We start from the raw sequence: 14,966 nt of genomic DNA on the forward strand, positions 1-14,966 counted from the left end.
TCAAAACAGTGTCCAGAGAGAAACCAAATGCTGGAGGCTGATAAATCATTTGGGTTTCAAGTTACACTTAGTCATTTGATCTAATATTAATATCAAAATCTTAATAATAGTAGCTTAAAACTCTAGACTCTCTTTGTTTTTTAAGAAAATAGTACATTACTAGACAATTATATCAATTAACTTCCATGCACTCAACACATACATACTATAGCAATGCATCACTTAGCAATGATCCAAACATTGTAGTCAGATGAACTTATATTAACTCTAAAATAAAGCACATCTCACCGCTGTTTACTAACCATCACTGGAAGTTCTGAAGCAAGAGGTGCAAAAGCTTAAATCTCAACAAGTTCTGAAAAACAATGATGTCGATGTCGAAAACATCTGAAATGAAGAGACAAAATTATGGAAAACTAAACTATATTGGTGGCTTCTGGTGGTTGTTATGTTAACCTGCATGAGTGTCACCGTCAGAAACCTGAGCACAGAGGTCTGCAGGTGGTATAGGGGCAGGGGACCACCTATCCATCTTTCTTGTGTTTGCCAAGTGAGCAGAGTGTGGGACAGCAGTTGGTGAGCCTCTCCTTGTGTACCCGCGCGCGCTCGCGCGTGTGTGTGTGTGTATGCAAATTCGCCATACACACTGGTGTGTATGTGTCGGTTTGTATGTCTCGCTGCCGGGGGAAAAAAAAAAACATACCAGGATACGGATCGCACTGACTGAAAGATAGGAAGGAAGAAAGTAAGAAGAGCAAAGCCTGGAAATCTTCAAACTGAGAGGGTCTCTTTTGATGTGTGTTTGCATTCCTTTCAGTGTTGGTGAAAGGGGAGCTGTTGAACGGTAGTGGAGGAGAGGAACACTTGAAACTGAACGAGGCGCTAAGAAAAACACACACATCGAGTCCCATAACAAAAAGTCCCTGCGAGTCAGGAGGTGGAGGGAGCAGAAGAAGAAAGAAGAAAAGATGAGGCGGGGAATGGACAAATGGAGCAACACATAGCACTTACTGACCTGGCTGTAAATAAATTATTCTGAACCTTACGTTGAGGTAGTTATTTGTTTGTTTGTTTTTCCAGAAACAAGTGCAGTTATCTGACCATAGCAAAAGAAAACATAAAAGCGACTCTCTCCATTTCCTTTCTGGATGCTCCATCAGATTGAGAGCTGGTGGAGGAAACACTGCTAAAAACTGTTCTCTTCTGCTATTAAACATAACAGTATGATATTCATCTAGGATGTATTCATAGTCTTCCCAGCGTAGGCGGCTCGACTGTGGAATTTGCTGAATTCATCAAATAGGCAAAATGTTTCTTTACATCGGTGTTCACTTCCAGAGCAGCTACACCAAAAAAAAAAAAAAAAGAAAGAAAAAACAAAAGAACACTAATGTGCAAATATAATTTCTTTACTAAAACATCACTTTGAATGCTGGTAAGATAATTCACAAAAAGCTAAGAGATTTCTCAGTTTTAAAAAAAACCTCCAGTTTTGTGGTTGTGTGGCAGGAAGGAACAAGAACAAAGCACCCGCGCTGTAAAACCTGGGGTTAAGGCTTCGGATATGGTTACTCCAGCCTTACCCATGAATAAAAGTATTTGAAATCAAACAAATAAATCATGTAGAGCTGTGATCTGCAAGATGCGTGTTTTTGGATTTTGCTGGTTTCCTGTTTTTGACTGTGGTGTTTTTTTTTTGTTTTTTTTTGCTCTGTGCTTCCCAGAAGTCACTTGGCAAAGCTGATACTGGAGCATCTTTTAGTGGAGGTGGTTGTTCAGCATCACTTCCTGTGATAGAACCAGAAGTAGATGTTTTTACTGACACTAAAGTAACTAAAGAGGTGCAACATACACTGGAGGATGCAGCCATGTCTGTGTTTTTCTGCCCCACTCTGTGAAGTCCCCTCTGAAGACTGGGTAGAGGAAGGGGGTCTGTTTGTGATCTGTTCGTGCAGCCAACCAGAAGATGAGAAAAGAAGTGCACCCTTGTTGTTTGTTCGCCTTTGGCCCCTGCCATCTGTCCCACGGTTCCTGACACCTGTACCAGCCCATCAGAGCTGGGCTTCCCTGTCATCTGGGGCAATGTAGGTCTGGCCTTTAGGGAGACTCCCAGTTAGGTAATGTAACAGCGCCACAGAGTGAAAGGAAAGAGGTCGGAGGGTGTCAGGGTTAAATCTGGGCACTATTTGACAAATAAATTCATATTCAGCAATTTGCACTTAGGTTTTTTTTCCGGATCTAACAGTCCTCTAAGCTGTTTTTTTATTTAAATTGAAGGTAACTGACTTTTACAGGTGCTTGTACCCCAAACATTGGCTTGACGTTCAGAGGTAATCGGAAAGCAAATAGTTGGCACGCTGTAAAAGCATGGAAATGGCTATTAATGCGGTGCCAGATGTTCATCAGACGGTCATGTTAGGAGAGAATTCACAGGCTTGAAAGGCAAACACTGTTGCTGTGAGTACTGGGCACAACTCATCCGAGCCAAGAGGGTTCACTCCCAGAAAAAAAAAAAAAGGACCAGCTTTCTGGCCAAATGTGAATACGATAAAGGCCCCGATGAAAGAGCACTTTAATTTCTATCACTAAGTTGATGTCAGAGCGACGGGAGTTCTCAGAGGCGAGACAGCTCGCTTGGCTATCTCTTGGTCTCTCTGGCAGCAGAAAAATAAAAGAAACAGATGCAGCCTAAACCTGTTAGTTGCCCACCTCTAATCGGCTTACGTTGGCTCGGTGACAGGCGACTGGCACTTCTGAGGGGTCACAGACATGGCTGCTAGCACACACACCTCACAATAAAGCATGACATGTTGGATATCCACGTGAAACCAAAAACCAGCACTTCACACATTTGCTTAACCAGATCACCAGAACAGGTACATTGTAATTTTAATGGCGATATCGTTCTCTGCCCTCATACCTACAGTATCTGTTAGCGTTTAGATTCTCCTATCACACTGTATCTTTTAATATGTTCCTTTGATCTTTTAGAAAAGTCTTTTTTGTGGTCTTTCTTGAAGCAAGAAATCACATTTGTTTCCTGACTGGAGTGAAATATTATATCCGGCGTTTCTGTTTCATGGTGTTGTTTGCATCCTTTGGGCACAAGTACTCGTAAACACTTTTGTTTTATAAGAAAATGCCAAATGATTTCTTTGAGTTCATTAGTACAAAGTCTTAATGAAGTGACAGCTGCCAACAGGTGCGAGGAGGGAACCTGAGTTTTCCTACATGGAAAGATTTCCCTTTCTCTTGCACTTGCGCCAGTTGAGTTACACGCACTTGCTTTGTCTTGCTACTATGTTGTCTCGGCATCATATCAAAGTGCACAGACATTTGTCCGCAAGCAGGTGGAATGGCAGTGACCATGAGCTACAGCCACAGAGTGTGGAATGACTTCTCCCTCCCAGGCTGGGAGCGGGTCGTGTTTGCTTTCAGCAGTGGATGATCTTGTAGCTCCCTCCAAGTCAAACAAGGGGCACGTTGCCGAGTCGTGGAGCCTTTAACACAGGCATGAGGAGGTTTTGACACAGTGTGTGTGGCTAAAACCTCAGGGCCACTTGTGTTTACAGTTGGTCATTACAGCAAACTGAGAAACCTGTGTGAGTGTGTGTTTAAAGACTGACTGGACATTAGTTGCGCTGACAGAGTAAATACATTATACACACACACTTGGAAAAATTCAAACATTAACACACACATCTATTTTCTTTTTCTTTTGGGGGGGGCGGGAGGAATTTAAAGGGAAATTAAATCGAGAAGGGAAATAAAATCTCTTGCTTTGCGGATGGCATTTTTGCAACAAAAACATAAGGGTTAAAAGTCAGATTTGGTCACTTACATGTCAGAAGAGCTCGATCAAAAGTCGGTAATACTGCAAAAGCCTGCATTTTAAAGTCTCACTACAAACCCCTGATGAGCATTTCTTTCAGTTAAAGTGAAAATGAAATCTAAATTAAAAGTTAAGAAGTATGGCTTCATGTAAATAGTTTACAAAACCTTATAGCATTTTTTTCTAAAAATAAATAAAGAAAAAAATATATATATATGCAGTGTCCTAAAAATAACTGAATAAAAAAATTTGAAATAAAAGTGGTGATAAAAAACATGACAAAGATCAAAGCTGTCTTTTATTTTAAATACACAAATATAATTTAAAGAATAAAATAAATAAGTAATCAATTTAAGCTGTCATAAAAGTACAGAAATAGAAATGTATAAATATACATAAAAAATGTCTGAAAATCTTACTAAAAATCAAAAGACACAAATAACGTCTCTAAAGCAATTGTTTAAAAAACAATATCACACTGATGAAAGTAATGCAATATCAGGACAAGACTGAGTAGCTAAATAACTTTCAAATGCAATTCAGTAATATGCATTATAACAAATCCTAGTGATTTTAAATTACCCTTATCCACTACAGAGTGTTCAGCCTTGTTGACTGCAGTACTCTTGCTGATAAATAAACTGCTGCTTTTGCTGCTTGAAATTGAAAATGAAGGACTTCATTTAAACCACTGGATTTTTTTTTTTTCCTGTTGTTTGGATCGTCGCATAAAACACATTCATCCTAACTGTAGCGTTTCTCTTGTCTCTGCAGATTGCGACAGAAATTGAAGAGCAGCATGGAGACTTCTGCTGCAACAGCCACAGAGAAGAAGGAGTGTAAGAGTTCTGGTCTGGATGGAAGCAGCTTCTCAGAGCTCCCAAAAAAGCCCTCACCCACCACTCTGACGAGAGGTACAGCTACTTTCCAATTCCCTTTACTCATATATCCTTTATACTAGATATTTCCCAGAGTGCACACATAGTTGGCCTTACACATTATACACCAATAGTTAACACACTCATTTGATAATTTGCAAAAAAACAGACAAATCTAGTTTAATACTATACTCTTGCAATGAGATATTTTTCTGTAGGGTCATGTGTTCAACAGTGAAACTGAACTGAAACATGCCTACTCACATAAGTAGCAGGGTGGCACATGAAAAGCGTTAGAGATCCAGGGATGGGGGATGCATGTTTCAGAGATGTCAGAGAATGGGTGATGAAAAAATGTTATAATGAGGTTGAAAGACCTTGTTCTCACCTCCTGAGTGTAAATTTCATGAATTACTAAAAATGGCTGGCATAGCAGTGGACGACACGGTGTAGCAGAGGCCTCCAATAAAGGCCGGGTGGAGGCAAGCACCTTTGAAATGCTAACAAGATGTCGTATGACATTGTGGTGGTATTTCTTTTCTTAATGATGGGCTTGGTGGCCTGCCACGAAGAGCAGCCATGAGCATTAATTGTTTAGAGATGCAGGGTGAGAAACTAGGACGTTTCAGTGCGCCCTCGCTGGCACCTCCACAAAGAGCCCACAAGTTTTTCAAACCAGCCAGAGGAGAAAAAAAAAAAGAAATACTGCACTTGCAACAGCATAAATAATTTAGTCACACTTATGACCATTGTGTCATGTAGGCTGTGGGGATTGAATTTTCATAACCTTGCACCAATCAAGGGTTATTTGCGCTTGTGCTGCAACATGCGTGTGTAAAGATTCTCTTTATAAAGGAGTCATAATTAAAATATGAGAGCTCATGTTTTCATTAGGGAATGTGTGATGAAAACTCCTCCTAACGAGGTTGGAGGAACTTCGGACTTCTGAGGTACCAGCGTTATAAATTACTAACGCCTGCTGGTGGACACTGAAACCCCTTAGGAAGACGCGCTGGCATCATCTGAGGGGGGCCACTGCATGAACATATGACTGGAGTAGTTTTACGGTTTAATGAAGGGCCTGGTGGCCTGCCATCACAAAGCTCACTTTGTCACACTGGGGGAACAGTAAAAAAATAGGACGTTTCTATACAGTTGGATAGTTTTAAAGGTTTGCATTTGTTTTCAATTTGATTGGCCCTTTTTCTTTATATTTGAACTGGTTCTCAGCTTGCATGTGCAACCAACAATATGGGGCAAATGTGAATAAATCAGGTAGTTTAAAAACATTCTTTGTAAGATGTCACTAACTGGCTTATTTAAATGTCCTCATTTATTCAGCGTATGTGTATTTGAAGCAGAACTGTAAAGTACTACAAACCATGCAGTCTACATTATAGCTCTTTGAGTATGAACATGAAACCACATTCTAAGGACGTTGTTCACTCTAATCCATTGTGTCAGCTGGCCAAGAATCTCATAACTTGTTTCATTGGATCTCAGTTTGCTTGTGTTTCATGGAGACAAGCCTTACCCTGTTGAACTTCACTGTGTCTCTGGCAGTGAAGAGATAAAAGAAGTGCATCCGACTGTGTGTGTCTGGGTTTTAAGGGAGTCTAGGGATGCTGGCACAAAGGTACAGGTCGTGTTCAGCCTATATGATTCTCATGGCCTTGTTAATGGTTTTAAATGGGCACCCACATTTGTGTGTGACAGCCTGCATATGTTTCGCAGATACAGGGCGTGCTTCCACAGGCTCGACCCTTGCAACCTGACTCCCTTGCTCCTGGGATTTATGAGTCTGTGCCGGCTTGTGCTTTACCATGTCAGAGTAACGTGTTCAGATTGGGTGCCCGCTTCCAAGACCGTTAAACATCTCACAGTTTCAAAGGAATACCTGTGATTGATGCGCCCCCCTCTCACCCTCTCTTACTCCGAGCATATAGATGCTGCTTTCCCCTGGCCCCATGCGAGAAAGAGTGACAGCTTCAAACATAGATCTGCCAACTTGTTGTTTTACGGCCCTTATTATATGTTGGGAAAGTTCGCCAAAGAGAATTTTTCCATCATCCTTCACTTTGGTGTTGACTGTACGAGGCCAGTGGAGCAGACCAGCTCAGTAGCACCCTGATTATTTCTGCCTAACCAAAGTGTTGCATTCATCTGTCTTGCTTGGCCACAGTCTGTTGGCCATTGCGTGTGAGCTCCTAGCAAGGATTGATGTTCTTTTGCATATAAAACACATTGTCCACAATTGTTTATTCACAGCTTTGATGTATCTAAGGAGGCTGCCAATGAGAGATGCCACAGATATGTCCTCACTTTTGTCAACACTTTGTCTCTAAATTAGAATACAGCATTAAATCACCTCTGGTGAAATCTTTACTGATGATAATGGATGAGCCATAAGTCTTACCAGTTTACCTCGGAGCAGACATTGTAGCATAGATGGATGAAGAAGAGTGTAGTATAATTAGTCTTGCTGGGAGTAGAACATGGCTTTGTGATAAGAAACTGGGTGCTGGCCATCATGGGTGAGTCTCAGGTGTAACTAGAGTGTGAAGGTGCTCCACTAGGGTATCCACACTGAAAGGTGCTCTGGGTCAAAACCTCCACCCCCACAGAATAGAGGAAAGCACTCCTCTTGTCACCCCCACCTCCCTCTCCGTCCACAAGCCTACTCCGAGGGGACAGACACTAATCTTCCTGAGAACGGGATTTCTGCCTTTCTTTCTATGCTCCTAAATGAGGCTCTTACGCTTCTGTGCTTCCACAGACTTGGAGGAGAGGTGGAGGAAGGGGGCAAAGGAAGGGAAGCTCAGTGGCCAGGGTTATGTAGGGGATGACCATATTCATGCCAGACCCCTATGCCCCTACTAGGTTTAACTCTTTGGCCCCTCCAACTTGAATCACAGATTGTATCTCCTGACTTTTGAAGCATTCTCCTCAGCTAAAAAAGAACAACGTAGCTCTTCTCACTGTCCTTGCGTCTCCATTTCATAACATAATATTTTTTCACCAATGCTTGAAACCTTGTGAGCCACAATGTTGCCTTTCTTGTAGAAATGGATGCTGTAGATCAAGTTATGTGGCTGTGCATCCAAGAAACACTTCCCCCAGCTCCTAAAGCCACCAAATATGTCATGGATTTCACTTTTAACACTACATATTTGTGTCCCCAGTGTTTAGAGAGAATGGGCTCTATCAGGTGTCATCTACAGTAAAATTTTGTAACTGCATATCAGTAATGCCTTTCCTGATATTTGAGAAGACCTACAAGCAACAAGCTTACAGGAAGACCTATTGACCAGTGATGTTTATTTTCCTGTCAGAGTCTATAGCCACACACTATCAGGAACTCACTGCTATCCTCCAAGAGTGATTTCAACACAGAGCGATACTGTTTCTGTCCCGGAATGACTTTCACTTTATGGCCTTCTATTTGCAAACTCTTCATCATTTGGAGTTTCAGTTTATTCTTTTTATACCTCATATGTTCCCTACATTAGGGCTGGACACATTTTGTTGCAGAGGTTGGTGCTTATATTAATTCATGTGGCTGTTGTAAACTGTTAACTTGGTTGCTTTCCAAGCCACCCCTAAACTCCCCTCTCAGCCTACATCCTTGCATTTCTTTCTCTGTCTTATCTAGTGTTTCACTTTTGGACACTGGCCAGCCAAGAGTGAATTTAGAGAGTAGATATGCTAAGTGAAAACATAAGAACATATCTTGTTTTTTTGGCCTTGCTGATTACTGTATTAAAAACCCAAAACACAGATTTTTGAGCCTTGAGTAGTTGCTGAAGTTGCTACTTTTATCATTGCTCATTGATAAAACGATGTGACAGTTCTTATCACGGAAGTTCTGGCCTGCATACTAAGAGAAGGAAACCAAATCAGGAGGCAGTGTGGTTCTCCCCCAGAGACTGAGAGCAATTGGTCACATTGCAGCTTAACATACTGTATATGCCTATACTGTAAATGTTACAAGATTTGATTTATAATTCTACTTGAAATAAATAAGCAAACAAACCCTAAGCTCAATCCATGACGGCTGACTTCCTATAATTCAAAAAGAAAGCAACTTTTATTTTAGTGACTCTAATCTTCTATTGGTTCTCTATTGCTAATATTAAGCAGCCGGGTCTTCAAATCATCTTTCCTGAACTAATTCCTATAGTATGTTGACTCGATGGCGGACTGACAGCCTTTGGCAGGTCTCTAATGTGGTTATGAAACATAAATCAGGCTCAAATGAGAGGACATTTCTGATATTGGTTTTTTCTTTGGAACGCTCTGCCTCTGCTTCAAAGCCTCCAGAGTTAAAAAAGCAACATGGTATGCTTTGGGCAATGTCTGTGAATATAAATCTCCCTGTACCAGAGGCGTTGACACACATGGGGGCCCAAAGACAACATGTTAAATTCCTCACTGTTTACAAGCAGTTGGAGAGGAGGTGGAGGCAATATATGGATGCTTTAGGGGATTAACCAACACCCCGTCCACCAGCTTTCTCTCCCTATCCCTTGAGTCTCTCCCTTCTCCCTGCCTTGTACTTCCTTTTCTCTTTTTGTGCTTCATCCTCTCTTAAACTGAAAGCTTTTTCCCCAGCATGCAGAGTGTAATCCATGCCCCTGCCTCTAAGACGCTTCCTGCCTGTTTTGTTTGTTGGACTGATGGGAATAAGCCCAATACGGTGCCTAGCTCTCTCCTCTTCTCGAAAGTGTCGCCCCAGGCAACCACTTTCTTTTGACAGGAAGACACCGCATGTTATTAAAGAACTTGTTGAAAGTCCATACCCGTTCACTTCTATGCTGTAACTCTCCACTGTATCGCCCAGATTCGAGCCACCAGTCTGCCAGTCCCAGCTACTTTCATCTGTTAATGTATCCCTAACACTCACAGTTCAAGTGAAGCAAAATAAACCGAGTTCAGACTCAGTAAAACAAAAATGTGTCCTAGCTGTAAACATGGGCAGGAGGCGCTTGTGTAAACAGGTCTGGTTCATATGGCTGTGTTGGTCTAGAGGCGGACAGCTTGTGGTCAGACTCTTCCGGATTGTAACCCCCCACCCTCCCACCCCACCCCCGCCTACACACACAGTTGTGGTCCACGCTCGTAAAAACGCTGCTGGAGGAAAGTAATCGCTCACAGCACCACACAGAGCAACAAAAGCCCACTCACCCATGATTGTGCTGCTACCAGTTACTCTCACATTAGAAATGAAGTTTGCATTAGTAGTTCTAGTTCATGTCTATGTTCCAATCTGCCGACTGGCTTGGACCTTCTGTGTAAAGTTGGCATTTTCTCTCTGTGTCTATGAAGATTTCTCTGAGTTCACAGTTTCTGAGGCTCGGGTCTTTCTCAGAGGGCAAAGACATTAACATTTTATTGATTAGTAGCTCTTAATTTCTCTATGCTGACTGGCTACCTGTCCTGGGTTTACTCCCATCTTTTTGCAAGTGTCAGCTGGACAACCCTGCAGCTAATAGATGGTTGGATGGAAAGACTGCATCATCACAGTAGCACAGGTGTAGTCTCTGTGGTGCAATCGGTTAGCACATTCGGCTGTTAACTGAAAGGTTGGTGGTTCGAGCCCACCCAAGGACGAAGTTTTATAGTGTCTCCCATGTGGGAGACTGGGGTTCGAATTCCAGCTGTAGCCTACCTCCAGTAGGGGTCCTTAGGCAAGACTTCAGCTTTTATCTGAAGTTGCTTCAGATAAAAGCATTTGCCAAATGACTGAATATATATATATTTATATAATGTAATATGTGTAAATTACATGTAATAAAATATAATGTATTTACATTTAGTGATCTCATCTTCATCTAAGTCAAAAGTATTAACACATATGTGCCTAAAATAATAACACAAAAGTGATCTTTCATGTGCCCATTCAGAAAAACCATAAAAACCCCATAGTGCTAGTGGAAAAAGTATGCTTTTTCTTACCACTGTACTTACAGCATGTCTCTATGGAAAATGTTAGTGAATTTAGAAAATGTTCCAGACTTCTACTCTGCTACTCTCAATAGTTGTGTCTCAGGAGTTTTTGAGTAAGCCAGTGAACTGTAGGACTATACAATTAATACCTGGCGTAAGTGTGTTACAGCCACCCCACAAAGCAGAGGAGGAAATTGATTTTTGCCATCTGTGAAATTCTTCCTGAGGGAAACGCCGGTTCTTGTAATTACAGATCTAAGGTTTCACTGCTAATGCTCTCCAGCCTCTGTTAGCATTTAGCAATTAGTCTAATCACTGAGAGCTCTGAGGCAGAGTCAAATAGAACCGGACTTGTTTGTACAGATTACCTGCCAGCCTGTGAGTGAACTAAGTGAAATGAGTTGGTTTCAAAGTTTTCTACAAAATGGTTCTGGCTTGAAACAATAATCCTGCCAAGTCAGCAGCTGGCTTTGTTGCAGATGTGGAGGAATTCCATTAACATTTCAGAAAAAATCCACTTTTACAATACATTTAATGGTCATCCTGGTTGACTCTTTCTCCAGACACAGCATTAAAGAGCACTAACACCTACTGGCCTTAATCCAAGGATAGGTCACAGACGAGTAAACTGTGCATTCAGCCAAATAAGCAGATGAGGTTGCCTGAGTAAATATAACAAACAAAAGCTTACACTTCACTGGCTCTCGGGTCGTGTCCTAAAAAGAGAATTGGAGAGGAAAGATTGAAAAGCCTCTCAAACAAATATTTAGGAATATTGTTATTGAAATAGCAGTTTTAGGTGTTTTTATCTCTAAAGGTAATGGTGTATTGGAAGTTTCAACTAGAGGGTGGATACCTGAATCAAAGCCAACATGACCCGCTGGTTCCTGATTTCGAAATCACATTTAGAGAGTATGGTTAAGGAAAATTGGCAATTAGGTCTTCCTCAGCGTCAAGAACGAGACATGTATGACCACACAAACAGAGCTGTGTCAGGCTTGGGCTGGGTTTGTACATGAAATACAATGTGCTTGTGAGGTTCAGGTCGGTTCAGCCACCATAGTCCATAGCTTTCCTGCACAGTTCTTCTTGTACAATTCTAGAAAAAAGCTGTAATTTGGAAAGACATTCTGCTAGTCATAAGCGTGCATGTGCTAGAGTGTCATATTGTTTGAAAGTGCTTTGGGACTGCACTACAATTAGTTACACTGCTTTGTAATCACAGCAAAGCCTATTATAAGGTCCCTGCTATGGTTTTCAAGGTCCTTGAGAAGAAAGCAAACAAAATGCTGCCATATGGAAAACTGATTTGTAATGTCATTTATCATACAGCTGCAGAAAAGATGCTGGAATAAATAAGGTCACTCTGTAACAGCTAGGTAGCAACAGATGATTGAGTGGTGTCCCTAGCGGTAGACAGGGTAGTTTATTTTATTTTAAGGAATCCTTTTCTAGAAATAGGATGTCTCATATTTAAAATTTAAATTCTGCTCAAACTCATCATTTAGTGATTAGATGCACAGAGTTCACTGCTTTGCTTTAGTTTCATTAACTAAGCTGAAGGTGCTGTCTAAGCACTGGAGCGTTTTTAAAAAGGGTTTGTGGAATGAAGGCAAGTGTAAGTGCAGTGTGTAAAGCCTGTTGTGTTTTGTTTGCCAGGTGATTTCCCCGACGGTGTTAGCTAAGCCTGAGAATTCCTGGCTCTGGCTTCAAAGAGCAGCAGGGTGACCCCCTGATAGCAGCAAATCCAGGCATGTCCATGGCAGACATGGTTCTGACACGTGCACACTACGAGCGGAACATTTATCAGCTAGATCGCTGTCATCGTTTAGTTTGTTAGTGGTATAGTTTCATTCACCGTAAGATGTATTACTAGTTGTGCCTTCCAGCCGCACCAGACTCCACTGAGAGCTCTGAGGCAGAGTCACACGTTGTATATCCATGTGTGCACAGTCTCACAATCATCTCTTGACCCTTACCTGCCTCCTGCCTGCCTTTTCAAGATTGGATGGCAGGTTGGCTTCAACCGTCATGGTAAAAGATTGGACCATGTGTTGTGTTCTGGCACGGCTCTTCCAGAAGTAGCTGATAAACTTTTCCCTGGGGTACTTTTTCCAAAACTTGTACACTTCAGAACAAGAAATGCAAAGGTAGTGGAGCTGCATCTGTTGCTCATGTAAAACCTGCAAAAGACAAATTTTGCCAGCATGTGGACTGGCAAGACTGTGTGTGTGTGTGTGTGTGTGTGTGTGTGTGTGTGTGTGTGTGTGTGTGTGTGTGTTCATTGTCTTTGCAATGAGTGTAGTGCAAATTCTCTGAGTGTTAGCTTTGGCAAAACAGGAGATGTTTAAGTGATAAAGGTGCCGTAAATCCTCTTTATTTTGCAGAGTTGTAGTCTTAAAGAGAATCTGGCCCATCTGAAATTCCCATGGAACAAAGAGGGAGGTGGTCGGAGGAGGGGGGGGGGGGGTGGAGTAGAAGAAGAGAGAGAGAGAGAGGCTAGTCAGCTAAAGAGCGGGTATTGTTTACATATCAAGACGCTTCCTCTAACTCCCAGGAAAAGCAGTAATTTGCCTTGCAAGCTTTTACAGTTTTAATTTCTCCATTGTGCGGGGGGATACCCCTTAATTATAGGAAAGGAAGTAGTCCTAAGCCCAGGACAGAGGGTGAGTGCTCACACAGAGCCTCGTGAGTTCTGGACTCCCTTTTCCTTCTCCCTCACTCTTTCTTTTCTGTGGCTGTTTTATCCATCCATCAGGACTCGCACAGTGTCAGGGCACTTACCAATTAGCACTTCTACTCCAGGTAATATATATTTCCTTCTTTGAGGCCCGACCAGCTCTACTGGTGGAGACCTGTAGGTGTCTGGGCCCGGAGGATGTGCTTCGAGGCAGGGTTGGTGATTGGCACAAGTAGCTGAAACCACTGGAAACTCTTACCCACTACAGACTGGCAATCACTTCATAAAATCGTCCAAACTTTTGGAACGTTGAATGCAAAAGCCATCTCATGACAAGTTCAGCAATTAACATCCAGAACGGCTACTTGCACAGTAAGCCATAATGACAGACATGAGCAAATATTGACCCAAGTTACTGTATAAATGTCCCAACAAGTATATAGGGTGAAATATATGGATACTGCAAAGCTATCAATCAACATGTCATTAAGTTGTGTGTTCAGTCTGGAGAAATGTGTCGAGGGTTTTGGTTTTTCACTTCTTTTAAAATGCAGTTTAACTTGAAGTGACAAGTGCCTCAATCCAAAAGTTCATTTGTCTCAAGGCAATTTCAAGAAAATTAAAGAGAAATAAGTTGAAAATAAGCTGTGTTTTAAGGCATCTCTAAAACATCTAATATCTCAAAGCCTTCAAGACACATTTTTGCTTTTATTTGCATGTGAAAAGGTAAAAAAAAGTTGCGTGTCGTGTAAATATTGTTACTGACTAAGTCATGCAGGTTAGGCAACTCAAAAGAGTTGTTTTTGCAGGTGTGCATTAACTTCACTTAATACCAGGCGGCTGGTGATTTTGTGAAAACAGGCCTTGTGTGACTGTTTGGGTACTTTATCTCTACCAGCTTGTCACAGCTGTAGAGACAGTGTAATTGCCTCAGAATGTGGCTGTGACTTAGTTGGAGTAACAACTGTAATGTAAGGTTTTCATTTTGGGCTCATGAAGCCATAACAGTTTACAAAACCTGCCTAGGTATGAATATTTATTCATTCTTTATTTCCATATGTTCTGTCTACCTATGTGGTAGAGGGTTTATGAAACGCTATGTTTGTGTTCGAGCCTGACTGTTGCCTTTGTTACACACTGGTAACTCTAAACTTTTTACACACTGGTAATTTGTGTTGCCCTTGCCGCTCTCAAGAGTGTGTGCTCAGAGGAGGAACAGGAGGGTTTCTGTAGGCTCGTGCTCACGGGAACGTCCTGAGAAATATTTTCCTTCATAAAATTATTGCTGAAGCAAACACTTCAGATTGCCAAGTTTTACTATTCCCTACCACAAGTTTAAGAATATAATTTAACCTCTGTCATTCAATCTTATTATTTGACTATTTTCATTCAAATAAAATATTCCAAAAGGTTTAATGCTAATAATTCAGCTACTAATGTAACACTGTGCCTCTCATGCCTAATATACAAAAATCTGATCTTTTACTCAGTACTGGGCAAATGACAGATTGTATTCACATGCACCTCCATCTTTCTCTTCTAGTCTCCCACTTTCTGTCTTCCCCTCCACTGCCCTTTCCACACAGTTACTAGCACAGTTACCATTCGACTGTCATAACACAGTCATACA

At 41.6% G+C, this 14,966-nt stretch overlaps 1 protein-coding gene and 1 non-coding gene across 2 annotated transcripts in view; both read left to right on the forward strand.

Moving 5' to 3' along the window:
• The window catches only part of gli2a (GLI family zinc finger 2a), a 65,456-nt gene that overhangs the window by 9,187 nt on the left and 41,303 nt on the right, over positions 1 to 14,966 (forward strand). The window contains exon 2 of the mRNA XM_026376992.1: positions 4,607 to 4,746. Within this exon, the coding sequence (XP_026232777.1) occupies positions 4,632 to 4,746 (115 nt within the window). The 5' untranslated portion in view covers positions 4,607 to 4,631. The remainder of the gene's footprint in view (positions 1 to 4,606; positions 4,747 to 14,966) is intronic.
• Positions 10,247 to 10,320, forward strand: trnan-guu. The gene has a single exon. It is a non-coding gene; the product is annotated as a tRNA-Asn (tRNA).

This window comes from Anabas testudineus, chromosome 21 (assembly GCF_900324465.2).
Source record: "Anabas testudineus chromosome 21, fAnaTes1.2, whole genome shotgun sequence".
Classification (NCBI taxonomy): domain Eukaryota; kingdom Metazoa; phylum Chordata; class Actinopteri; order Anabantiformes; family Anabantidae; genus Anabas; species Anabas testudineus.